The 27,821-nt window shown below is 44.0% G+C and overlaps 1 protein-coding gene across 6 annotated transcripts; it reads left to right on the top strand.

Annotated features, from left to right (window-relative positions):
• The first annotated feature begins 5,985 nt into the window (after window positions 1-5,985).
• On the top strand, window positions 5,986-26,436 carry AP3M2 (adaptor related protein complex 3 subunit mu 2). 6 transcript variants are annotated; one of them, XM_032618364.1, is made up of 10 exons: window positions 6,040-6,123; window positions 7,419-7,482; window positions 7,567-7,904; window positions 11,692-11,803; window positions 15,595-15,732; window positions 20,374-20,459; window positions 20,711-20,844; window positions 22,190-22,397; window positions 22,620-22,764; window positions 23,924-26,436. In XM_032618364.1, the coding sequence occupies exons 3-10, from the start codon at window positions 7,632-7,634 to the stop codon at window positions 24,022-24,024; spliced, it is 1,197 nt and encodes a 398-aa protein (XP_032474255.1). In that variant the 5' UTR covers window positions 6,040-6,123; window positions 7,419-7,482; window positions 7,567-7,631; the 3' UTR covers window positions 24,025-26,436. The 6 variants fall into 6 exon arrangements, with proteins under 6 accessions (XP_032474254.1, XP_032474255.1, XP_032474251.1 ...); XM_032618360.1 differs by having other exon boundaries at window positions 6,041-6,123; window positions 11,632-11,803; XM_032618361.1 differs by having other exon boundaries at window positions 6,080-6,123; window positions 6,523-7,482; window positions 11,632-11,803.
• Window positions 26,437-27,821: the final 1,385 nt, after the last annotated feature.

Below are 27,821 nucleotides of genomic sequence, written 5' to 3' on the forward strand. Positions count from 1 at the left end.
ATGCAGCAGAGCAAATAAGCCCGTGCGCCACAACTACTGAGCCTGCGAGCCGCAACTATTGGAGCCCTCACGCCTAGAGCCCGTGTTCCGCAATGAGAAGCCCGCACACTGCAACGAAAAGTAGCCCCCGCTCGCCGCAACTAGAGAAAGCCCGTGCACAGCAATGAAGACCCAACACAGCCAAAAATAAATAAATAAAATTTTTAAAAAAATGAGTACATCATTCAAAGTGGGCTTACACTCATGAGATCATCTAGACAGGTAGGCAGAGAATGGAGGAGGGTCTCGTAAGAAGCCGTAGAAGAAGGCCCGGACCCCAGAGGTGCGAGTGGGGCCTCACAGTTGGGTGTTCCTGGGATTACTTATGTAGGGAAGGGGCCATTTGGTGCGATGATTCCTTCCCCCAGGAGATGCAAATCAGTGGGCTCCTGGGGCCGCGGGGAGAGGGATGCTTGTCTTCTTGTCACGCATTGTTTGGGTCTCAGTAACTAAAGAGGGCTTTGCTGGGGCTCCCAGGTACGAGGAGTGACAGAGAACCTCTGCCCCCTGGAAGCAGGTGTGCATCCCGAGATACCCCAATGATGTCACATCTTGTGAGCTGCATTATTGGTTGCATGTTACTCTTTCTGCTCATCCCCGTTATTATCCCCAAATCTTTAGACGTGCTTTGCCTGTGTCCATCTAGTCTCAGCTCTGCTATGGGAAATTAATCAAAAACTAGTGTGTCTACCCTGGTGCTGAAGAGTTGGGGACACGGAGCCTCCCAAGCTCGGCATGGTGGGGACAGCAGCCAGCAGTGGGAGGTCCCTAAGACAGAAAGGGGTCTCTTGTTCCAGAGCAGGGGTGTCAAGTTCAAGCTCTCCTCTCCACAGGGACAGGCTCATTCTACAGCCAGGCTTAAAGAAACCTGTTTTGATTTTTTTTAGCGGAATCTGGGCTTTTCTTTAGAGTTTTTTTCCCCACATTTGATTGTAAGGTCCATGAAACCACACTTTAATTGTCTTTGCCCCCTCAGTGTCCAGGTGGTAGTAGGCCCTCCATAACTGTTAGTTTCATAGGTGAATGAATGTATATAAGCATTGAGCTATGTACCCTGTCATCCTCAAAGAGTTCACAGTTCAGTGATGGGGACCAGATTTGTACACGACATATGGCAGAGAGGCAAGAGTGCTCTAGGTTATCTGACAGAGCTGTGAAATGCTATTTGATCACAGAGGAACTACTTCCAGTGTAGGGGCATCAAGCTGGGGACAGACTTCGTGGAGGAGAGAACATATGGCTGGGCTCCAGGGCTGGAGAGAATTTCCACAAAAAGGATGAGTGAGACATGCCAAGCAGAGGATCAGTGGGAACAAAGACATGGAGGGGAGGCATCCCATTTCTTCAGGGGGTGACCAGGGCAAGGGTAGCGTGTGTGGACAGGAGGTGGAAGTGTCAAGCCAGAGGTGAGTGCTGGGGCCCCACTGAGAAGCCCTTGCAAATGTCTTTCCCAGTGAGCAAAGCCTCTCTCATCTCAGATCCCCAAATTAATTAATTAATCTTTACCAGGAACCCCTGAGAGCTGGCACTGGCTTCTTTTTTAACTTTGTTAAAAAAATTTTTTTATTGGAGTATAACTGATTTACAATGTTGTGTTAGTTTCAGGTGTACAGAAAAGTGATACAGCTATATATATATTATATATATACCAAACCGAATATATATATATATATATATATATATATATATATATATATATTCTTTTTCAGGTTCTTTTCCCATATAAGTTATTACATAATATTGAGTAGAGTTCCTTGTGCTAATCAATAGGTCCCTGTTAGTTACCTATTTTATATATAGTAATGTGTATGTGTTAATCCCAATCTCCTAATTTATCACTTCCCTTCACATTTCCCTTTTGGTAACCATAAGTTTGATTTTGAGATCTGCGAGTGTGTTTCTGTTTTGTAAATAAGTTCATTTGTATCATTTTTTGTTAGATTCCACATATAAGTGATATCATACAGTATTTGTCTTTCTCTGTCTGACTTACTTCACTTAATATGATAATCTCCAGGTCTATCCATGTTGCTGCAAATGGCATTATTTCATTCTTTTTTACGGCTGAGTAATATTCCATTGTATATGCAGCACGTTTCTTTATCCATTCCTCTGTCGATGGACATTTAGGTTGCTTCCATGTCTTGGCTATTGTAAATAGTGCTGCAATGAACATGGGTTGCATGTGTCTTTTTGAATTATGGTTTTCTCTGGGTATATGCCCAGGAGTGGAATTGCTGGATTATATGGTAGTTCTATATTTAGTTTCTTTGTTTTTTAAATTTATTTTATTTATTTATTTTTGTCTGTGTTGGGTCTTTGTTGCTGTGCACGGGCTTTCTCTAGTTGCCGTGTGCAGGGGCTACTCTTCATTGTGGTGTGTGGCCTTCTCATTGTGGTGGCTTCTCTTGCTGCGGAGCATGGGCTCTAGGCGGGCAGGCTTCAGTAGCTGTGGCTCGCGGGCTCTAGAGCGCGGGCTCAGTAGTTGTGGTGCACAGGCTTAGTTGCTCCGCGGCATGTGGGATATTCCCGGACCAGGGCTCGAACCTGTGTCTCCCGCATTGGCAGGCAGATTCTCAACCACTGCGCTACCAGGGAAGCACTATATTTAGTTTTTTAAGGAACCTCTGTACTATTCCCCATAATGGTTGTACAAATTACATTCCCACCAACAGTGTAGGAGGGTTGGGATTGGCTTTTTATGGTAGAAAACTTCGCAGCAGCAAGAGCTGTTAAACACTAGGATGGTTTACCAGTGGCAGCTTTAGAAAATCTTTTCCTGGAGATTTTCTTTCTTTCTTTGTTTCTTTCTTTGTCTTTCTTCCTTCCTTCCTTCCTTTCTTTCTTTCTTTTTCTTTCCTTCCTTCGTTCCTTCCTCCCTCCCTCCCTCCTTTCCTTCCTTCTTTTTTTTTGGTCATACCAGATGGTGGCTTACAGGATCCTAGCTCCCCGACTAGGGACCAAACCGAAACCCTCAGCACTGAAAGCACAGAGTCCCAGCCACTGAACCACCAGGGAGTTTCCCCCTGGAGATTTTCATGCCTGAAATAGACTCACCATTTGTCCATGATTTCCTGTGGTGTCTCTTAAAACCATGGGAATGTACTATTCGAGCTCCCAAGTTCTATGTTGTTTGGTTCAACTCAACAAATATTTGCGTGTCGACTTGTTAGTGACCCTGGGCATCGCTATGATGAATTCATGCCACCTCTCCTTGCCCTCAACATGCCTCTTTTCCTGGAATCCCCATCTCAACATACGACACTTCCATCCACATGGTTGCCCAAATCAGAAACCTATGAATCAACTTTGATTCCTAGTCTCTCTCACCACTCACTTTCAATTAGTCCCTGATCTCTATCCTTCTACCTATCATTGGAATGTGTCCACTTCTTTCCAATCCCCCATCTTGGCTGCAGTCACAAGCATCTCTCATGTGGATTACTGCAGTAGTCTAAATGCTCTCCCTGCCCCCAAGCTCGGCCTTCCCTAATCCATCCCATACCCATGGTCTTTCTGAAATGTCAGTCTGGAGGCATTTCACTCTCCCACTTCACATCTTTTAGCGGGCTTTCGGGCTTCTGAGAGAGGCAGGAGGTGGCACTTCGAGGAGCACTGCTTAGACCTCCCTGTGTGCTTGAATTCCATCTCTGCCACTCACCTACTTGCTTGACCTTCAGTAAGTTACTTAAGCACTCCCTGCAGTTTTCTCATCTGTAAAAAGGGGGTCATAGCAATGATTCATTTTAGGGTAGTTGGGGGGATGAAATGAACCCGGGTCTTCCCCTCTTCTATGAACCCTTAACTTTGGAGTCCCCCGACTCTGGGCCTCTCCTCTCTGTGCTCACTCTCTTAGTCATCCCAACTAGTCCCATGACTAAATATCCATATATACTGATAACTCCAAATTTATGTCTCTCTAGTTCAGACCTCTCTCCCAGACCCTAGACTCATATATCTGGCTGCCTTCCCAACATCTCCACTTGGATGGCTACTAGAGGTGCAGTGTTTTATAACAATTAACAATTATTACATGCAAACTATTGTATACAGAATGGGTAAGCAATAAGTTCCTACTGTGTAGCACAGGGAACTATATTCAATATTCTGTGATAAATCGTAATGGAAAATAACATGGAAAAGAATGTCTACATGTGTATAACTGAAGCACTTGGCAGTACAGTGGAAATTAAGACAGCATTGTAAATCAACTATACTTCAATAAAATAAAATTTAAAAAACAACAATTATTACAAAGCTCACGACCACCTGGCTCCTACTTACCCCCCCCAATCTCATTTTAGGAAAAAAAAAAAAGAAGAAAGTCTTCATTTTTTCTCCTGTTCTAGCTCAGCTATAGTTTCCTCTCTTGTCTCTAGAGCTTTCCACATGTACCCTTCTCTGTCCTTCCCCCAGTGGAATCTGTATTCCTCTTTCAGGTTTCAGTTTAGATGGACTTCCCTGACTCTAAGTCTGCCCCTTCCACCAGCAACGCCCTGCCCCCCCCCCATGTGCTCTTTGCTCATCACACCGTTTTGTAATTGCTTCTCATTTGTTTTCTCAGCCAGGCTCTCTGACAAGAGACTCGGCCTGTGATGTTGGTCATTGCAGTATGACCAGCACAGGACTTCATGCACAGGAAGCTCTCAGCAAAGGTTAATTCAGTGAATGAGTGAGAAATGCCCGCAGCAGTGATAGCATCTCTGCACCTTAGACACACATTGCTTAGTAACCGTGTGTAATTGTATCTTGTGCTGTTTCTTAGGCAGTAACAATCGCTGACACTTTTCTAACTCAGTCCTCACAGCAACTTTCCGAAGTAGGTACTGAAGTAGGTACTGTTAGTGTCCTTATTTGAAAGCAAGGAACTTGACATTTAGGGAAGTTAAGATACTTTCTCAATGACACAGCTGGTAAAGTGTTGGAGCAGGATTCAAACCCGGGGGTCTGGCACCAGAGCCCCTAACCCTACAGGAGTATGCCTCATGACTCAGCCATTCTGATTTGGGGTTGTCTCTCAGACTTCGTTCAAAATTAGCCAACTATCTGCCCTTAGCAAGTATGGCAAGGAGCAATCCACGCCACTTGCAGTAAACGCCTATCATGGTCCTGTGTCAGGAGGAGCTGCCGCTCCAAGTGAAAACCACAGCACAGGCAGGGAGACGCGCTCCTTGTCGGGGGTATCGTTACCATCATCACCACAGCTTACCATTTTATTGAACATATTCAATGTCCAGGCACCGCGGCAAACCCCTTCCACACCCCATCCCACTTAACAACTAGGTTTAACCTTGTCTTTTGACTTCTACTGCATACTTTTCTGGGTCACAGTGGCTTGACTCAAAATAGTCAACAGAGCTCCACTGCAATTTGGAGAGAGACCTGCCCAACCCCCTCATTTTCAGATCTGGGAACTGAGACTCTGAAAGGTTTAGTGTCTTGCCCAAGGTCGAGCAGGTGGTGGTCCAGCTGGGGCTGAAAGAGGCCGCCTGAATCCAGGTTCAGAGCTCTTGACAGGACGCCGTTACAGCCAATCACCTTTACTCAGTGCACGTAAATGAAAAGGCATCACGTCCCTTTTTAAATGCACTTATTTAATGGAGAGTAGTTATTACTGCTCAGGATTTATTATCCATGATATGCTCTTCGATAAATCGTGCCCTGGAAGTCACACTTTTTGCATTCCTTTCGAGGCGCACTCCGCGGTTACGCAGGTGGCAGGGAAGACGCCCGGGCCCTTTGTGACTGGGTGGCTAGGGGCCGGGCGGTCCGCCAACTGTTCATGACAGCCAATCAGGGCTCAGAGCCCCAGAGCTGCACCAATCAGAGATTACCGGAGCCTGAACAAGGGCCAATTGGGGGCTCCAGGACAGGGTGAGAGGCGGATCGCGATCAATCAGAGGGGAGCAATGGATCGCCGTTGCCCAATGAGCGGCCTTCAGACCTCCGTCGCGGGCGGTGCTGGCGAGAGTCCCGCTGGCCGGCCAATCAGCGGGCGAGCGGCGGCCGGCGGGCGCGGGGGGGGGCCTGGGGGCGGGGCCTGCCCGCGCGGCCGAACGGTGGGCGCTGCGAAGAACAAGTAGGGTAAGGAGGGCTGATGACCCGGGTCCCGGGTGGGGCTGGGCGCGTGGGGGTCTGGGCGGGGGCGCGCGGGGCAGGGGCGGGGCCACGGGGTGCCGCCTGACCGACCCTCCGAGCTGCGTGATGCGGCAGGGAGAGGAGAGGGGCTGAGTCCCGGTCTAGGGAGGTGGCCTGCTCTGGCCGGAGGGCTGGGGGAGGAGGGGACACTGTTGTCATGGCGACGCAGGTGCGCAGACGTGCGACCCTTTTCAGCCCCGGATCGTGCTCACACCTTAATCCTCCCGCGTCTACCTCGCCCCAAGCTGCCTCCATCCTCCCTGCGACCAGCGCAGAAATAACCCTCGTTGGCAGCCGACTCTGCGCCGCCACAGCGTGGCTCCCCGGCCCCTCTCCCTCCCGCAGCCTCGTCGCCGGCAGAGGGATTAAGCTCACCCTGCGACACTTGGTACAACAGGCCTTCGCGATTTGGCCACCTGGATCAGTTCGTGGAGTGGCCACAGCTGGGGTCCCGCGCGGCCGCCTCGTTTCTGGGGACTGGCACCGTAGAGATGCCGCCGCCTGAGGGACCTGGGGGATCCCCCCAGAGGGATTTTTTTAAAGGCAGCCAATGTAGAGCCTTGTGCATAACATGTACTTAGAAAATGGGGTCTGACTGGATAAATCAAGATCACAACGACAGCTCCATTCCGTGGACCATCGCTATCCAGTAGAAATAGGCAGCGATCCACATACTGTGTAATTTTACATGTTTTAGTAAGCACATTTAAAAAATAAACCAGTTGAATTAATTTTTATATCTTTTATTTACCCAATATATCCAAAATATCAATATTAAGTATAATCCGTATTAAGTTAATATTATTAATTGACTTAATTGATATTAAATTATTGGTAAGCTATCTTAAATTCTTTTTTTTTTTTCCATACAAAGCCTTCAAAATCTGGTGCGTGTCTTACATTCACAGCACATCTCAGTTTGGACCAGCCACATCTGAAGTACTCAGTGGCCCCATTTGTCCGATGGCTACTGTATGAGACTACACAACCATACCATTTCTTATAGGTGTGTGTTGTTGCCAAATACATGAAACTCATCAGTGTTCTTTGAAGCCCTCTTGTTACAAGGAGGCAACAAAAAACATGAGGCAGGGGCTTTTTTTCTCAAGGAGCTGCCAGTCCAGTTGAGAAAATAGACACTCAAAAATTAAGTGGAATTTTAAATGGATATGATTCAGGCAGTAGTAAAGATGACAGTATATGATTAGCTGACAAATGAGATGGCTGATAATTACCCTTAGGAATTCTAGAGAGTGATACTTCGGGCTCCTGCAGTAGCGGAAGACTTGAGTCTCGTCCTGAAAGGTGGGTAAGAAGGCTTGGGCTGCTGCACAGATGGGGAGGGGGTTTTGGTTGACTGCAACTGATCAGAGCTTCTCTTGTTTTTAGAGTTGAGCATTTGCAGAGGCTGTCGGACGGAAAAAGACTTTCATCTCTCACTGACAGCCTCCACCATGATTCACAGCCTTTTCTTGATCAACTCCGCTGGAGATATTTTCCTGGAGAAACACTGGAAGAGTGTGGTCAGCCGTTCTGTTTGCGATTACTTTTTCGAGGCACAAGAGCGAGCAACTGAGGCTGAAAATGTTCCTCCAGTTATCTCCACCCCTCACCACTATCTCCTAAGTGTTTACCGTCACAAGATCTTTTTTGTGGCTGTGATCCAGACGGAGGTGCCACCTCTGTTTGTCATTGAGTTCCTTCACCGAGTAGTGGACACGTTTCAGGTGCGTGAATGTGAGGAAGTTCATCCATGTACCTTACAAAGTGTCTTTATAGTTCTGTTTCCATTGTTTTCAGCCTCAGTGAAGGAACTTAAAAAAGAAATTAAAACTCTGACATTGCTCACTTCCGCTCCCGTCTGGTAAGACGCTTGTTTCTATTTATTGAACGGGCTGCATCTAGAATGACAGGTTGTATACTTTTGAACCCGTTGCCTGGGAAAGCGACCCTACTTGGTATGATGGTATACAGTCATTTCATTTCTAGAGAATGGAATTATCCTACATTTTGTTCACAAAGCTGATGAGTTTCGCTTTTTTATTTATGGTAGACTTGATGTTAACCATCGTTAACGACATTGCTTTGAGTTGCATCAAAAAGTGATTCACTCACCCTGGCAGGGGTAACTTGGGAACCCATCCTTCAGCTTGAATTTGGGGTGCTCATCCACAGCATATGAGTACCAGTGACAGGCTGTTTTTTGCAAACTTAACATTGGAAAATCTTCTGTACCTGTAAAAACTTAAGTGACACATTTTCCAAGAGACAGTTTTCATTTCGAGTTTTTCCTTCAGGAATAGATTTGGAGATCTTGGGGCGTGGGAAGGTATGTCATACCAGGATGTCAACACCCTTTATGGCACAGGATTCTAGGCTGCCCAGACTCTGGATTCAGACATTTTCTGCCTAAAAGGATTGCTCAACTTCTAACGGTTGTGGTTGTTTGCATAACTCAACGATCCATGAGAATCAAGGGCCCTTTGGGTTAACTTCTGTGTCATGTGAGGCCTGGAATTGGTCACATGAATACAGAAATTGTGGGATTGGAGAAGAAGAGAGCAAGGACCCAGACATTACGATAAAAATTAAAAAGCAAGTCAAAGAGTCCTTTCATTTACCCTCAGATATAGATCACATGTTTAGAACAGTTTCATTCCCCAAAGAATATACATATATTTATATTTTTTCCCCCACATTCTTTTCTGGTAGTTCTATTCTGGGATCCCAGTGGCATACTTGTTCCATCACACAGTGAAAACCTGAGAATGATAAACCCCAGTATGTGGAAGAACTAGAAGAGCCCAGCAGTTTTGATCTTCAGCCGCTTGAGCTGGGCCTTGTTAGGATTTCCACAGGGATGCTTTACGCCGTTAAGAGTCTGCTCCCTATCTCCGTAGTGATATGATGTAACTTATTACAAGGCAGGAAGTGAGAAATGTTGTTTAATCTAGTTGAAACCACAGAGGAATTAGGGAAAACCTCAAAGTGGCTACTTTGGAAGGCTGGGACTTCAGAGCTTGCCATTTTGGAAGCATTTGTTAAAAGTAAATGGCCGCATCCTGATTTTAATGTCTTATCTGATGTGTGTTCTCTGGCTGCGCTCTTCCTCTCGTAGCGGAAGGAGCTCCCGCTACGGAAGTGACGCACTTTGCTGTGGCGCTGTGCCGTGCTCACCAGTCTGCTTCCAGCTGATTGAGAAAATCACATTCTGCCTGATTAGAAAATCGAGGGAGGTGTTTTTTAAAGTTTATTTTATTGAAGTATAGTTGTTTTACAATGTTGTCATTTCTGCTGTACTGCAAAGTGATTTGGTCATACATATATATATGTATACATTTTTTCTTATTTTTGTCCATTATGTTTTATCACAGGATAGTGAATATAGTTCCCTGTGTTATACAGTAGGATCCTGTGGTCCATCTATTCTCTATATAAGAGTTTGCATCTGCTAACCCCAAGCCTCCCCCACTTTCCCTCCCCCTTGGCAAGCACAAGTCCGTTCTCTATGTCTGTGAGTCTGTTTCTGTTTCATAGGTAAGTTCCTTTGTGTCATATTTTAGATTCCACATGTAAGTGATATCATATGGTATTTGTCTTTCTCAGTCTGACTTACTTCACTTAGTACAATGATCTCTTGGTCCATCCATGTTGCTGCAAATGGCATTATTTCATTCTTTTTTATGGCTGAGTAGTATTCCATTGTATGTATATCTACCACATCTTCTTTATCCATTTATACATCAATGGACACTTAGGTTGCTGCATGTCTTGGCAGTTGTGAATAGTGCTGCTATGAACATAGGAGTGCATTTACCTTTTTGAGTTATAGTTTTGTCTGGACATATGCCCAGGAGGGGATTGCTGGACCATATGGTAGCTCTATTTTTAGTTTTTTAAGGCCCCTCCATACTGTTCCATAGTGGCTGCAGCAGTTTACATTCCCACTGACAATGTAGGAGGGTTCCCTTTTCTTGAGTGAGATGTTTTATTATATTTATTTTTCAAAATAAAATCATTCTTGAGAAGGAAATGTATAACTTTTCCCCCCCTTCAATCCTCATTTTTTTAAAGAAGAAATCTTTTTGTTTTAGAAACACATTCCTGACTCCTAAGTGGTCTTGGATATTGGAATGTCTCTGATAGTTGACGTCATCTGATGTAATTTAGGTCATATCTGGAGTCTGTGTTCCGTTTTGGATGTCATAATTTGAGGAGACTGTTGGAAAACTAGAGCAAATTCAAAAGAAATGGCAAGACAGTGAAAGAATCTAGAAACCTTACTGTAGCACGAACAGTGGGAGGACCAAACAGGGAGTTTGGCCCTGTGAAGAAAAATGCAAGTCAAAGCTTGTCCTGGTCTTCAGATCACTAGATCACCGTGGGGCTGTTATGTAAACCTGTTCTGTAAGGCAGACCTAGGAAGCAAATTTCAGTTTAGCAAAAGAAGGAACTTTCTAACAGTCAGTGCCGCCCGTGAATAAAATGAGCTTTCTCAAAAAGGGTGAATTTCCCTCAGTGGATGAATCCCTAGAGGGCTGTCTGAGAGGCCCAGCAGCAGACGTGCTGGCATTGCCAGGAGGGGCACGCCAAGAGGCTACAGCATTTCTCTCTGCATCATTTCATTGCCGCGCACCACAGATTACATGGTGCTTTGTAGTTTACAAAGCATGTTCATACATGTTCTTAGTTCATCCATCAGGCTGAGTTTTTACAACCCTGTGCAGCCCATGGTATTATTCTGATTATACTATGAGAGAAATCAAGACCCAAATTAGTCAGCAGGACTTAATCTAGTAGGTGACAATTCAGATTATTACCCAGGCCTTCTGATTTGGAATCCAGTGCTTTTTCCACAACCCAGACAATTTAGTATCTAAGTTTAACCTTTGTTAATAAAAGGACAAAGTGTTACTAGAATCCTAGCATCTTAGAGTAAGGGGATCCAAAGAGATTTTCAGGTGTGCTAGTTCACCCCCTCATTTCATTTTGTTTCTCTCTCAATTCTTATTTGCTGCATGAATGTTAAGGAATAGCACAACAGTAAGGGTTAAAAAGATTTTCAGGTCCAATGTATGTCATATCAGGTATTACCACTTTGCATAGTTCTTTCAAATTCATGTTCATAAACACATAGAATAGTCTAGATTCAGTTTTGTATTCTTCATATTTTATTAGTTGAAGAAACTAACCCAAAGAGATTAAATGACTTACTCTAGTTTATGAAAGAAGTTATTAATGACACTTGTAGTACAATCCAGTCCGGTGTTCTTTCCACCAAACTGGGCCTGCCTAAGAGAACCATGGTTATGCTTCATTCACTTATTTTAGAAGATCCCAGAAACACAGAGTAAACACGTGTGGACAGGACTCGATCCTTGCTCTCTGGGAACATTCCTTCACTCATCACAGTCTCTGAGTGACAAATGTATACACGTATTGTATTTTCATCAGGATTATTTTGGAGTCTGTTCAGAGCCTGTATTAAAAGACAATGTGGTTGTGGTTTATGAGGTATTGGAAGAGATGCTTGACAACGGGTTTCCATTGGCTACCGAGTCGAACATCCTCAAAGAACTGATAAAGCCGCCCACTATCCTTCGAACCGTTGTCAACACCATCACAGGTACGAGGGGGGCCCCAGGGAAGGCTGCCACCATCCTGGGTGTGGCTTAGCCTGCTGTTGTGCATTGTTTTGAGTGCTTGTCTTTGGGGATCTCAAATGTCCAGGTGCTTTAATTTTATTCTTTATAGTCTTTGAATATAACATGAAATATATTTTTGTTATATAGAAAATATTCTGATTTCAATGATAGGATGAACTGTTCTCCTTTAAAAACAATTTGCCTGATTACAGAAGTAGCACACGATTATTGTAGGAATGTCAGAAACACAGAAAAGCACAAAAAACATGAAAGTTTCTCATAATCCCATCACACTTTTAACATACGGTGTATATTTTTTATCTTTTCTAGACATCAGGATAATGGATGGACAGGTGGAATTTTTTAAAACAACTGTTGTGTATATATATATATATATTGTGTGTGTGTGTGTGCGCGTTACGCGGGCCTCTCACTGTTGTGGCCTCTCCCGTTGTGGAGCACAGGCTCCGGACGCGCAGGCTCAGCGGCCATGGCTTACGGGCCCAGCCGCTCCGCGGCATGTGGGATCTTCCCGGACCAGGGCATGAACCCGTGTCCCCTGTATCGGCAGGTGGACTCTCAACCACTGCACCACCAGGGAAGCCCTCTTGTATATTTTTAAACTTAACTTTTCATCATTGTTTTGTGAACATGTTCCCATTATGGTAAATATTCATCTACATAATTTTTGGTGACTTTACAATTTTCTGCCATACGGAATAGATCCCAGGTCATTTACTGTGTCCCTGTTTATGATGTCTCTGATTTTTTGTTCTTTTAAATAGCAAGGAGTTGGCATTCTTATGCCTAAATCTTTGTGCACATCTAGAACGATACCTTTTCGGTATGGAAGTGCCGGATCAGAAGGTGTGCGTGGGGCCTTCCCTGGTGGCGCAGTGGTTGAGAGTCCGCCTGCTGATGCAGAGGACACGGGTTCGTGCCCCGGTCCGGGAAGATCCCACCTGCTGCAGAGTGGCTGGGCCCGTGAGCCATGGCCGCTGAACCTGCGCGTCCGGAGCCTGTGCTCCGCAACGGGAGACGCCACAACAGTGAGAGGCCCGCGTACCGCAAAAAAAAAAAAAAAAAAAAAAAAAGAAGGGGGGGGTGTCTTAAGGACTTTAATGCATTGTGCCACATAGCCCCCCAGAGAAGTTATGTCAGTTTATACTTTAAGTAGCAATTATGCAACCTGGCCAACTCTATTATTATCGTTATTAATTATTTTACAACTTTGGCAATTGGATAGTTTAGTGATATCTTGTTATTTCCAAACTTGTTTTTTATTACTAAGGAAGTTAAAACCTGTTCAAGTGTTCATTGACTGTTTTTCCTCTATTGTGATTTACTTTTTCATGTCCTTTGCCTGTTTTTTGGTTATTGTTGAAATGTTTTTCTTTTTTCCTACTAATTGAAAAGTATTCCTTTCATTTAAGGATATTAAACTATCATATATACTCTAAATACACACGCTAGTTTGCAGGAGTCTCTGTGTATTTTGAATGCTCTGTTGTAGATGTTTTCTCACATTCTGCCCCTGGTCATTTAACATTGTTCAAGGTGGTGTTTGTTTAGCCACCTTTAAAGTTTTTTGTTGTAGTCAAAATAATCATTCTGCTTCATTAAGGTTTTACATTTTGGGTCTTGCTTAATATATAAGCAAGAGTTTTCATGGAATTTGACAAACTGAATGAAAAATACATTTTAAAAAGTAATTACAGAGGGGTTGGAAGAATTTTCCCTGTCAAATATCAAGACATATTTAAGTTCACTTGGTACATTAGACAAACACTCATAGAATAGATATACTTTAAGAGCCAAGACAGTTTGGGGGAAAAAATATTTTTTTAAAAAGAGCAAGAGAAAAAATGTGTCCTGTCAGAATCAAGATATATTATGACGTTTTGGTACTTTTTAAAATATAGTATTAGCCCATTAATAGACAAATAGACAATTGGGATAAAATAGAAAGTCCAGAAACAGATCCTTTTATAGGAATTTGGTATAGATAAATGTGCTCATATATCAAATCCGTGGACTGCGGGCCAGTTGTTAAATATATTGTATCGGGGCAGTCAGCTTTGATACAGAAAAGAAATGAAGTTCCCCTACTCACTGTATACACAAAATAAATCTTAGCTGGATCAAGAGTTAAACACAAAGAAACTTTATAATTGTTAGAAGGAAATATTGGAAAATGTCTTTTTGATCTCAAAGAAGGGAAAGTCTTTCTTTTAAAAAAATACATTTTCTTCTATTTCTTTTATGGTTTTATTTTTAGATTTAATTCTTTAATCCATTTGGAAATTGTCTTGGTAAAGTAAGACTCTGTGGTTTTTTCTCCAAAACTGTCAGTTTCCCTAGCACTATTTATTGAATACTTTACCCCTTTTCCTCGTTTTTTTTTTAAAGTATGCATGCATCCATTTTATTTATTTATTTTTATTTTATTTATTTACTTTTGGCTGTGTTGGGTCTTTTTTGCTGTGCACAGGCTTTCTCTAGCTGTGGCGAGCAGGGGCTGCTCTTCGTTGCGGTGCATGGGCTTCTCACTGTGGTGGCTTCTCTTGTTCCGGAGCACAGGCTCTAGGCGTGCGTGCTTCAGTAGCTGTGGCGTGTGGGCTCAGTAGTTGTGGCTTGAGGGCTCTAGAGAGCAGACTCAGTAGTTGTGGTCCACAGGCTTAGTTGCTCCATGGCATGTGGGATCTTCCCGGACCAGGGCTGGAACCCATGTGCCCTGCATTGGCAGGTGGATTCTTAACCACTGCGCCACCAGGGAAGCCCTCCTCATTTTAAAATGATATTTTTGTCTTGCACTAAGTCATTATTGGATTTTTGGTCTGTTTTTAGGCTTTCCTGCCTTATAACCATACTGCTTTAATTATTGTAGCTTGTTGATATGTTTTAATACATAGTGCCTCTTTTTAAGAAAACAAATTGTCAGGTTTTTCAATATTCTGGGCTCATTTAAAACTTTAAAAGCTTTGTTAGTGACTGAATCACTTATAAATACTGTGAAGTCATTTTCCTGAATCTCACTTAAATCTAGAAAAGATATCTGAGAACCAGCTCTCTTAGTTGAAATGTTTTGTAAAGCTGCTGACTATATGTGTGTTTAATGTTTCCTTCTTTATATTAAAAAAGATCCAGGTTACATTAGAAGAAAATAGATTTTAAATTAGTTCTATTTCAGAATTTCAGTATAGAACCTTTGAATTAAAAGAAAAATTTAATACCTGTGGGGAAAAAAACAAATCAAGGAATCAACTTACAATTCTTACAGACAGGGAACGATCTGATTTATATTCTTTTCCTGAGTTCCAGTATTGGTATAAGAGAGATTATGTATACATTTTAATACCTGGCATAAATGTATCTAAAAACCTGCTTCAAACTAGAATACTGTTTTTACCCATGAAAATTTTATATCAGTATGTAGATTACCATCCCTACCGAAAGCCAATGCATTATTTAAGCTGCAAGTATTGTGCAATTTGAGAGACCAAGTTCAGATCACTTTCAAAACCAAAATATGATATCTGTTTCTCAGGTAACTTGTTAACCTTTATTCTGCTTGAGGAGGCAGACCAGCTGGTGACAAGTTTTTAAAATAGATTAGGTTACCAAGATAGAAGTTGGGAAAGCTATAATCTTTTTCTTGGAAAAATTCTTCAATTAATTGCATGGATAGCGGATGTATAGAAACTTTTGGGGAAGTGTTCTCTGGTTGTTGGATAATTGGTTACATCTAATTATCAAATATTCATTGTCTCAGGAAGCACCAATGTGGGTGACCAGCTTCCCACCGGGCAGCTGTCCGTGGTGCCTTGGCGACGGACTGGGGTGAAATACACCAACAATGAGGCCTATTTTGATGTGATTGAAGAGATTGATGCCATCATTGATAAATCAGGTAAGTGCTTTCAGCCTGTTCACAGAACTATGAAAATAGAAAGAGGCCCCTTTTGGATAGTGCTAGCTAGTACCAGAATTACCCCCTATTCAAGGTCATTCATTTTAACTTAGTGGCTACTTTGTGTCAAGCATTGTGTATTAGGACTGGACTGAAGTGTTATGATGTAGATGACATGATCATACATGTAGAAACTTCTAAAGACTCCAACCAAACACTTTTAGAACTAATAAATTCAATAAAGTTGCAGGATACGAAATCAACATGCAAAAATCAGTGGTGTTTCTATACACAAACAATGAACTATCCAAAAAGGGAAGTAAGAAAACAATCCCACTTACAATAACAACAAAAAGAATAAAATACTTAGGAATAAACTTAACCGAAGAGACTTATACACTGAAAATTACAAAGCACTGATCAAGGAAATTGAAGAAGAGCAGATAAATGGAAAGGCATGCTTTGTTCATGGATTGGAAGAATTAATATTGTTAAAATGTTCGTAATACCCAAAGCATTCTATCCCCATCAAAATCCCAAATGCTATCCACATAAATATCTCAATGGCATTCTTTATAGAAATAGAAAAAACAATCCTAAAATTCATATGGAGCCACGAAAGACCTCAAATAGCCAAAGCAGTCTTGAGCAAGAACAAAGCTGGGAGCTTCACAATTCTATATTTCAAAATATATTACAGAACTACAGAAATCAAAATGTATGGTAGTATCATAAAAACAGACATGTATCCCAGTGAAACAGCATAGAAAGCTCAGCAATAAATCCATGTGTTTACAACCAGCTGGACTTCAACAAGAGTGCCAAGAACATGCAATGGGGAAAGGCTAGTCTTTGCAGTAAGTGGTGTTGGGAAAACTGGATATTCACATGTAGAAGAATAAAATTACCCTTATCTCACACCACATACAAAATGGATACAAGACGTAAACATAAGATCTGGAACCATAAAACTACTAGCAGAAAACATAGGGAAGAAGCTTCTTCACACTGGTCTGGGCAGTGATTTTTTGGATATGACACTAAAAGCAAAGGCAACAAAAGGAAAAATAGATGGGATTGCATCAAGCTAAAAAGCTTCTGTACAACAAAGGAACCAATCAACAGAGTGGAAAAGACAACCTACAAATGAGAGAAAATATCTGAAAACCATGTATCTGATAAGGGGTTAATATCCAGAATACACGAGGAACTCATACAATTTAATAGCAAAAAAACCCAGATAATCTGACAAAAAAGTGGGCACAAAGGATCTGAAGAGACATATTTCAAAAAAAGACATACAAATGACCAACAGGCATATGGAAAGGTGTTCAGTGTCACCAGCCATCAGGGAAAAGCAAGTCAAAACCACAGTGAGATACCACCTCACACCTCACATCAAAAAGACAAAAGATGACACGTGTTGACAATGATGTGGAGAAAAGGGAACCCTGTACACTGCTGGGGGGGGATGTAAGTTGGTGCAGCCACTATGGAAACAGTATGGAGGTGCCTCAAAAAATTAAAACTCCCTTATGATCCAGCAATCCCACTTCTGGGTATAGATCCAAAGGAAGTGAATATTAGTGTCTCAAAGAGATAATCTGCACCCGCTTGTTCATTGCAGCATTATTCACAATAGGCAAGATATGGAAGCAAGCTAAGTGTCCGTTGATGGATGAATGGATAAAGATGTGAGATAGACTCACACGCAGGAATATTTTCAGCCATAAAATGAAGGAAATCCTGCCATTTGTGACAACATGGATGAACCTGGAGGACATGATGCTAAGTGAAATAAGCCAGACACAGAAAGGCAAATATCGCGTGATCTCACTTTATATGTGGAATCTGCAATAGTCAACCTCATGGAAGCAGAGAGTAGAAGGGTGGTTACCAAGGACTTGGGGGAGAGGGAAGTGGGGAGTTGTTGGTGAAAGGGTACAAAGTTTCACTTACACAAGATGAAAAAGTTCTGGAGATTTAATATAGGGCACAGTGACTACAGTTGTGTACTTTTTTTTCCCGGTGTTATTGGGGTGTAACTGACAAAACTGTAAGATACTTAGCATGTATATTATGGTGATTTGATATACATATACACTGTGAAAGGATTTCCCTCATCACCTCACACGTGTATCCTCTACTTGAAATTTGCTAAGATTGCAGGGCTTAAGGGCCCTCACCACCAAGAAAATCCAGCTAACTGTGTGAGGTGATAGATGTTAATGAGCTTCATTGTGGTGATCACTTCACAGGGTATACATGTATCAAAACATCAAGTCGTACACCTTAAATAGATACACTTTTTATTTGTTGATTATACCTCAACAAAGCTGAAAGAAAAGCAATAAGAAAAACACGATGCAGACCAGTGCTGAGCTTCCATTTTCACTGGTTTTATCCTCTCGAGTGAAAAAGAAAAGTAACAACCTGATCTCCTGTTGATCAGATTTCCTTTTGGAAGTATTTGACTCTCAATTCTCATGGCAGAACTAACGTTGTAATCACTGAAATTCAGAGAACCTTCTTTTCTATCCATTGGGATAGGTTAATGTGACTACAAGTCCTTGGAGCTTAGAAATTTAGAGAAAGTTCTCTTCACATGAGTGAACTCAGTCATCCAGAAGGTGTTTACGGAGAACCAGTGGTGCTGTACCTGAGTGCCGGATTGTGGGCATGTGATGGTGACTAAGACAGGGTCTGTGGCTGCAGGAAGCTTCCTGAAAGTCTAGCGAGGGAGAGAGAAAGGGAAAAAGATGGAGCATAAGAGAGGTCCCCTCCCACCCAGGGCAAATTGTAAAGCTAACTAACGCTTTGTCAGGAGAATGAGTAGGAGTTAGTAAGACCTACGTGGATTTGGGAGCAAAGCAGTGCAAACACTATAAGATGAGTAAAATATTGTTGGGAAATAAAGTAGCTCAGTGTGATTGGATTGAGAGGTGTTAAAAAAAAAAGAAAAGTAAGCGATGAGGCTTTAAAACGAAGTAGGCACAGAAGCTTTTCATATTAGCCCCAACTGGAGAGGACCCAAATGTCCATCAGTAATACAAAGGATACAGAAATTTCTATATGACCACACCGTGGAATACTCTACAGTAAAGAAAAAGAACTGCAGGTACACCTGACAGCATGAATGAACCTCACGGTATTGAGCAGCAGTCAGATGCCTACGATCATATACATTTGTATGACGTTTGAAAACATGTGCAACTTAACCTAAGGTAATAAAAGTCAGAATTTTAGGGACTCAGGTGAACTGGATGGACAACAGGAGTGTGCTGGGTTGCCGGTGAGGGTCCGCATCTTGACGCGGGTCGTATCTGCATAGGTGTGAACATATTTAAAAATTCATTGGGCTGGACATTTAAGATGTTTGCGTTTTACTCCAAGTTTGATCTCAATGAAAAAGTAAAAAAACCAAACCCAAAAAGCTCTAGGTGGCCAGATGGTGAAGAATCTTGTATGCCATTTTAAGGAGGACCCTTTGGAGCCATTGAAGAGTTTTAAGCTGGGAATAATTTGACAAGGTTTGTTGTTGAGAACCGTCCCGTTGGACGTGCAGCATGGCACGGAGTTGGGGGGAGTCTCGGGGCAGGGAGGCGGGAGGCTGTGGTGGAGTCCAGGCCAAGGTACAGGTTCCGTGATGGTAGTGAGGATGGAGAGGAGTGGAGGAGTCACGTGAAGAGGGGATGGAGCACTGGTGGGATATGGACGCCAAGGGGGCGGAAGTCATCAAGGACGCATCCGTGTTTCTGGCTTAGGCAACAGGATAGATGGTTTTATCATGAAGCTAAGGAAAAGAGAAATTGCAGATCCAGGAATGAAGATAAGGGACTCAGTTTTTGACACGTGGAGTTTGAAGTGCCTCAGTCACGTCCAAGTGGGGCAGTCCCGTTGGCAGGAGTGAGGCTGAACTGGAAAAAGGATTAGGAAATAACTGGCCATCAGTGGAAATCGAAGCCTTAGGAAGGAGGTAAAGTAACCCAAGGAGACCGTGTCAGGTTCAAGAAAAGAGAAGTTCAGAACTGTGATAAGATGTCGACATGTAAAGGATGTCCAGAGAAGGAGCAACCTGCAGAAGGCACGAGAGAGAAGAGCTAGAAAAACAGGAAATCGGAGCGGTTAGGAGAAGGGAACACTTGAAAGAAGGAAGTGGGCACAGGGCCCTGCAGCAGGGAGAGCCTGCAGGCTGAAGACCAAAAGTATCCATTCCATTTGGTGGCAGAGCTCCTTGGTGCCCTTAGGGAGAGCAGTTTCTGATATGAATTCAGTGTTGTGAGCCATTGGTTAAGATAGCGGTGCTTTGTTGGATTCTGGCACTAGATTGAAAACTCCTTTAGGCTAGTAACTATCTCACCAGTCTTTTATCCCCACTGCTTCATTAGTGTCTTGCGCTTGTTATGCAGTCGATAAAGGTTTAGAAGGAGGACAGATGGACTGGGTAGATGATTTGGATGGATGGATGGATGGATGGATGGACGGAAGGAAGGAAGAAAGAATGGGGGAGGGGAGGAAGAAGGAAGGAAGGAAATAGGATGGGAGAAAAAAGAGAAGGTTAAAGAAGGAGGGAGGGAGGAGGGATGTTAGTTGGGAGGGACAGAGAGGGTTTTACCTTCTTTCCATCTTGTTCTGTCTCAGGGTCCACAGTCACTGCCGAGATCCAGGGTGTTATCGATGCCTGCGTCAAGCTGACCGGAATGCCCGACCTTACGCTTTCCTTCATGGTAAAATCCTGGGCCAGAGATTTAGTTTTTGGGAAATTAGATGCTTCTGGAATGACAGAGTGGGGGGAACGGGATGGAACCAGAAGAAGTGATCAAGGACAACCACAAAGCTCATGTTGGGCTTGAATTTTCTAAAAGTAACGACAGAACCTGTGTGTGTGTGTTTCAGTGAGAACAGCATCTGAGTTACTTTCCCGAAAGAAGCACGGTGTTTAATTCCTGCTTGTTGCTTTCCCTTGCCTGTCACTCAGAACCCCAGGCTGCTGGATGATGTCAGCTTCCACCCCTGCGTCCGCTTCAAGCGCTGGGAGTCCGAGCGCATCCTCTCCTTCATCCCTCCCGACGGCAACTTCCGCCTGCTCTCGTACCACGTCAGTGCACAGAAGTAAGCAGCCATCGAACCAAAGGGTGGAGTGTGCGTGTGCGTGCGTGTGTGTGCATGTGTATGTGTGTTTGGAAACAGTATCCATGGTGATGAAGAACTCAGGCTCTGGAGTTACCTGGGCTCTAGGTAACTAATTGGGTAACCTCAGGTGAGTTGCTTATCCTTTCCGTGTCTGTTTTCTTACCTGAGAAAGTTGAAGTAATAAAAGTAATAAATGATGAATAAGTAAGTTGAAAATAATAAAAGTACCTTGTTATGTGGGTTAAATAAGGGACTCTAAATAGTGCTTCACACAAAGTAAGTGCTTGTTAGGTTTACTGCTGTAAGTTTTATTGTCGTTATTATATGCCTAAACGGGAACTTTTTCTTTTCTCAGATTGGAATCTAAGAACACCTGTATTCAATCCCCTCCACTCAAAAAAGCCATGAATGGTGCTATGAGAAAACATAAAATTCAGTGATTTTTTGGCCTTGCACGTTCTGTTTACTATGGAGTCTGAGGGCTTTTAGGGGAAGGTGTATAGTAGAAGATATGCGGACTGAAGAGAGCTGTGGGACCTCACAGCCACTGAAGCCCTCCTGTGGGATTCGGAATAAATAACGTAGGGAAATGTCTGAGCGCCTGAGGGCAGAGGCTCTGGAATCAGACTGCCCACGCTTAAGCCCCACCCATAGTACTTATGATATATGACCATGGCAAGCTAGTTAACCTCAGTTACGTATGAGGACGTCAGTATTCATGACATCAGGACAGAGGCAGTGCCTACTTCCTACTTACAGGGAGGATTAAATGAGCTAATAGAGAGAAAACCTTTAGAGTGGCGCTGGCCACAGGAAGTGCTCCACAGATGCTAAGGATGGTTACAACTTTAGTATCATCCTGTAGCTTCTGTGTTTCCTCTTCTGTCAGATGACAACCCTACCCCTTAGGGTTTTTTAAGGATCAAAGTCAGGTAAAAGCACTCTCTAGAAATTGTAAAAGCTCCGTGACGTATGAATATTACCCTCCCAAGTACAAATAATTATTGGTCACATGTCACAAAGTAAAACACAGAAACGTGGTTTTTGTTTGCCACGCCTTTTTCTCATAGTCTGCCAGGTCTGCTCTTCGGTTTTGTTGATATCATTCAAAGAGTCATTAGAAGAATCAGTTTACTTACTAGTCAGCATCTTAGCTTTACAAAAAGAAAATAATTAAAGATGTCTAGAGGGTTTTTCTGTGCTTACTTTGTAAGATAAGGAAGCAGGTGAGGGAGGCAAGGCTGCCAGCGGGGCAGAAAAAGGGAAGTGTGGCCATTTTTCCGGTACGTTAACGACATGGGCTTTTTGTCTCTCTCTTTTCCAGCCTGGTGGCGATTCCAGTTTATGTCAAACATAACATCAGCTTCCGGGACAGTAGTTCTCTTGGCCGCTTTGAAATAACGGTGGGCCCTAAGCAGACTATGGGGAAGAGCATCGAGGGGGTGACGGTCAGCAGCCAGATGCCCAGAGGCGTCCTGAGCATGAACCTCACGCCGTCTCAGGGCACGCACACGTTTGACCCGGTCACCAAGGTAGGAGAATAAGCGGGAGGCTTGAGCTGCCGTTGTTATAAATAGCAGGAACTCTGCAGGAGCCCTTTATATCTTGTGGAAAGGGGAGATGGATCAAAGGGACATTGTTTAGGACACTGAGATAATTGATGGTAACAAATAGTATTCTCTGCTGGGAAACACCCTGGAGGCTGGCACCTCAGATGAAGGTTCCACTGTAACTTCTTTCCTGTTTCTTTGGAGATGCTGTCTTGGGATGTAGGAAAAATAAATCCCCAAAAGCTCCCCAGTTTGAAGGGGACCGTGAGTCTTCAGGCTGGAGCTTCCAAACCCGATGAGAACCCCACGATTAACCTGCAGTTTAAGATCCAGCAGCTGGCCATTTCTGGTGAGTGACACCCAGCCCGAGGTTGCGGGGCGGGCAAGCGGCCAAGGCAGTGAGCGACGTCGCAGAGCCTCCCGGCGGCTCCCTGTCTGCAGAGTTGTGTTTCGTTACCGGATACGTGATCTTCAGTCAGATCTTTCCTAGCACATTCTGGAGAAAGTCCGTAATCCTCACCTCAAAGTTGGCTTAAGTGACATGAATAAAAGTGTCTGAGACACATGTGAGAAGGAAACAGTATCGGAGACAGAAGTGTTCACAGGCCGAGGCTGAGTCGCCCTGGGCCTGCTGATTGGGGTCCCAGGGTTTTCAGTAGGGGGATGCGTCCACATTCTCAGCTGGTGACTGAAAGAAGAATTCCCCTCCCCTCCTTTCCCCCAGTCTCAGAAGATTTCACAGGTGCTGTTATCATTGGGAACCCTCGGGCCAATCCGAGTCATTGACGGTAGTCTATGCCCGGCAGGTAGTTTGCTACGCGCCAGGCACTGGTTTAAGCTCTCTTCATCTATTTTCTTATTCAGTCCTTAGAACGACCCTTTCAGATGGATAGGAGATGACTTCAGCTTTATATGAAGCTCCTGTTCTTTTTTACCAATGGATCTTGTCTAGTTTAAGTGATTAGAATTCATTTAAATAAGCTCTTTCATCTTAAAATACTTAATAAACTTTAAAGCTCTGCACAGTATAAAATGTTCATTTCTTAGTATAGTGAGAACATTTAGGAAGCACTCATGTGTTAATTCATCACTTTTCATCATTAATTTATTCATTTAGTTATACCTTTATTTGATTATGAATTTGTTAATTTTGTTATTATTATTAATTCATATGTTCAACCCCATAACTTGAGAAAAATCTGGAGCGGTCTTAGTTTTCCCTTACCCTCATTTCAGCCTGCGTATAACTTTCTGCCCTTTCCACTTCAGGAATATGTCTCCGAATAGGCTAGCGTTTCATTGGGGCAGGGCTTTATTTTCAGCCTGTATACCAAGAGTGAAGTATCTGTCGGCTGCGTTTAAGTGATATAAGTAAGGGCAGGTATTTTCCAGTTCACCGTTGCAGCTTTTTCTAGCCCACGGATCTCTTTGAGTTGAAACGAACCTAAACAGTTCTGCTACCTGCTTCTTTTGAGTAATGCTTATGTCTTGTTCTTCCTTCCTTCCAGGACTCAAAGTGAATCGTCTGGATATGTATGGAGAGAAGTACAAACCCTTTAAGGGCATAAAATACATGACCAAAGCTGGCAAGTTCCAAGTTCGAACCTGAAGGGAGAGTTCTGCAAAGAGAACAGTCGTGAACACTTTTTCATTGCTTACTTGTCTAAAAGTAAAAACTGTCAGCCCTCTCCTAGGTCACTGCCCACTCTGGACCACCTGCTCCTGTTTTCCCGTAGCTACAGTGCCCCGGAGCTAATGAAGGGAGGCCGGGCCGCCAGGGAGGCCTGCGCAGAACCCACACACCAGCGGCACCAAGTCAGTTCTCAAAGCAGAGGCGTGCGATGCAGGGGGAGGTACTTGATGCCGTATGTAACTACTTGTGACATGGTTACCACAGGAAAAGACCAGCATTTGTTACTCGCTTGGCTTTAATTATCTGAAGCTAAGGAAAGGCGTCTTTAGTTTTTGGGTTTTTTTAAAATTTATTTATTTTATTTTTAGTTATTTTTGGCTGCGTTGGGTCTTTGTTGCTGCGCGCGGGCTTTCTCTAGTTGCGGCGAGCGGGGGCTACTCTTCATTACAATGCAGGGGATTCTCACTGCAGTGGCTTCTCTTGTTGTGGTGCACGAGCTCTAGGCACACGCGGGCTTCAGTAGTTGTGGCTCGCGGGCTCTGTAGTTGTGGCTCGCGGGCTCTAGAGCGCAGGCTCAGTAGTTGTGGTGCACGGGCTTAGTTGCCCTGCGGCATGTGGGATCTTCCCACATCAGCACTTGAACCCATGTCCCCTGCATTGGCAGGCGGATTCTTAACCACCGCGTCACCAGGGAAGTCCTGTTTTTGTATTTCAAGCTGGGAAGAAAGATTAGAAAGAGAGAGCAAGCTTGGAAGAGAAGGACCGTTAGCCAAGGAAGGGCCAGAGAAGGCTCTGTTCTCGGGGCAGCGTGAAGCATACGTGCACACCGCACACTGAAATGAGGAAGGTGGGAGGAGCTGTCCAGCTCCACCTGCAGGGCGGCTGGGATGAACAGAGTTGAGTGAGTTTCTTTTTGACCCTTCCGCTTTCATACAAACATAAACATTTGTACTTCTGGAAATGCACTGGAAACTTCTTAAATTCGAGTGCACTGTTGACATGGAAACCCCAGCAGAATCAGATTTTCCCTTAAAGACTACGATGCTCTCCGACCGGTTTTCCAATACTGACCGCTGCATGCCTCCAGCACGTGGCCTGGCATCTTCAGCGAGGATGAGCTGCCCTCTTCCAGGGGGTGTTGCCTGAAACGCCTCTTTCCCTAACCCCCCAACGGCTCCACTCACTTCACTCTACAGAACTCCTGTTCCCCGAGGAGCGCTTCAGAGAAGCCAATCCCATCACCCCTAGGGCAGCAGGTTGTGTGTCATAGTATCGGAGTGTAGATGGCCCCCTCGTGCCACCTCTGTGACCCAGTGGTTCCTTGTTCATGTCTGTCAGTGCTGCCCTGGTGCTGCAGTCCGACCTTCCCGTCTGCAGCTTTTCCAGTTGTGACCCTAAGTGAGAAGGATGCTGACCACCGAGGGCACGGCCAGTCCTGGGAGCTGCCCAGTAAAGTTATTTCCTCGGAGTCTCCACTATATAATGTGTTCATTAACAATGTATATCGACCAGTCGGTTTTTGTTTTAAGACAAAAAAATCTCCTGAATCGTTGAATAAAACTGATGTTGTAGGAAGATGGGCCGTGTTGATCCTGTGTAGCCTGGTTTAAGAAACACGGGCAACTGAAGGCAGACCTCAGGTGTTCCCAGCAGGGACTTTTTACTCTAGTTTAATACGCCCATTACCCACTGAAATATTTATAGAAAAGACAGGTTTTTAAAATTATACCTTTAGGAGCGATACTGCACCCTGCTTCGTGCAGGGGGAAAAATGAAGACCTTGTACTCTGCAAACCCTGTGTTTTTTCTCTAAAACCCTGTTTCCAAATACTTCAGCAATTGTTTTGCTCTAGTTTTCTCTTCCTACTTCCTGGACTTGTTTTTGTTGCAGAATACTGTTGCTTTATGGTTTTCCTCTGGGGTCAACTGTGCTGGGGACAGACAGCACATGTGTCTCATACTCCATCACTCCAGAATTTGTCCTGGATTCCCAGGTCCCATACACACCTGCCATGGAAGGGAGACGCCTCTGCCTGTGGATTCCAGAATACCGGAGCTGCTTCTCCCGAGGGCTCTGGAGGATTTCAGGGTTTCCTCGGTCATAGGAAACAACCGATGTTGGTCCCTGAATATTCTTAGGTTTGTAAGTCCAGCTGTCCCTCCAGGGCAGCTCATCCTAATTTCAAGGGAAGAACTTAAGGAGAAATAAAGCACCGGGGCTGTGGGAGGCACCCCTGGGCTGCAGACCCCTGGCCACCCCCTTCAGCCGGTGGTGTGTTAGCATAGGTGGGGCCGGGCGCCTCTGCCGAACCGCTCGGTTCCACACGTGTTTAACGTGCAGAAGCACCTGCTGTGTTTAAATGTTAATAAAGTTGAGTGTTAACAGTCCTTAACGTCCTGAGGGTCACGTTACTAGGACTAGCGGTGATGCCGTGCACACACGCCCCAGTGGAAGCAGGAAGAAAGAAACCAGTTCATGGGGATCTCACTGCTTCTGCACTTTCCAACCAGCAGACCTGAAGCCATATGTCATTTTGAAGGTTGTGAGAACAAAGGTCCAGAGCCATCAAATTATGTCCCGCCTAGCGTGTGAAAGACAAAACCATCCAAACTGCTGGTATCTATTCTAGTGCTTTCCTCTTCCTCTCTATCTTCCTGGGTTGATTAGTTAGGGCGTGAAACGGGGCTCCGAGGTCCCAGTCATCCTGATTGTAGTGGAGATTTCCCGGAGTTTCCTGTGAAGTGTAGACAAGGGTCCTTCTCCTACGTCTGTCCTGATTTCCTTCTCTAGGTCCCTCGTGGCCTGGGGGAGACTAAGACTTCTTTCTGTTTTCTAACCACAAGTGTTGTTGAGTGTTTATTACTACCCCATCCTATCTGTTTCAGTCGTTCACGTCTCTTCCTTTGGGCGGGCTTCCCTAACCTTGTGGTGTGACCGGGTACATTTTATAACATTTGTACTTTCCTCTATGGCCAGTAGGTGGTGACTCAGTGCCAGCAATGACATTAATTTTTGTAATTGTTAGAAGTTTTAAAAGGGAATTGAATTTGAAAAGCTTAAACTTTCCCCCAAGATCCCAAATACTGGGGACTTTGTGGGTCTTTGGCTTTCAGAGTTAAGTGTGGAACCAAAGTTTATGGCACTCTTTTGACAGCCTGACTTAAGATTGGGGCTCCAGGGGGGTCGGAGTTTCAATCATTTGAGTTCCTCTAGGCCTTTACCCATTAAAACAATTTGCACAATTATCCGAGAATCATTTTTGTTCTTTGGGTCTATTAGCATCTATCTGTTTTATCAATATTAACCGGCTGGGGATAGTAAAGAAATACTACTTAATTTACCCTTATACCCATTTCCTTCCCCCGACAAGTCCCAGACAGTTTACCCTGACTTTTCTCACCCACACCGGGTAATGATGTGTTGCGCTTTGAGTGTGTTTTAGCCTCATCCACATGAATCAGTCCTGCAGGGCTGGGGCTCTGCCTGGAGCTCAGTCACTGGCCTCTGCTGAGCACCTGTCTTCATGCAGCCTTTGGTTTCCAGGACTTCACTCAGGAATGTTGGGGCCTTTTAACTTTGCATTTCCATCAAAGGAGCCCTCACTGCTTCAGTTCATTTCATTAACCCAACTACCCAAAGAAAAGCTTGTCCTGCAAGGGGGGAGGGGGTGAAACCAGCTCAACTCTGGCCAGAGATGCTCGGGGTCTTCCTTACTGCTGTCCTCCAGCAGTGTTTTTCCGAAATGGCTAAGATGCACATCTGTCTAGGACAA

Source organism: Phocoena sinus, chromosome 21, assembly GCF_008692025.1.
Source record: "Phocoena sinus isolate mPhoSin1 chromosome 21, mPhoSin1.pri, whole genome shotgun sequence".
NCBI classification, from domain to species: Eukaryota; Metazoa; Chordata; class Mammalia; order Artiodactyla; family Phocoenidae; genus Phocoena; species Phocoena sinus.

Coding starts and splice junctions, on each gene's coding strand:
- AP3M2 (XM_032618363.1), top strand. CDS start 7,632: ATGATTCACAGCCTTTTCTTGATCAACTCCGCTGGAGATATTTTCCTG. Junction 20,460..20,710: donor ACCTTACGCTTTCCTTCATG/GTAAAATCCTGG, acceptor CCTGTCACTCAG/AACCCCAGGCTGCTGGATGA. Junction 20,845..22,189: donor TACCACGTCAGTGCACAGAA/GTAAGCAGCCAT, acceptor TCTCTTTTCCAG/CCTGGTGGCGATTCCAGTTT.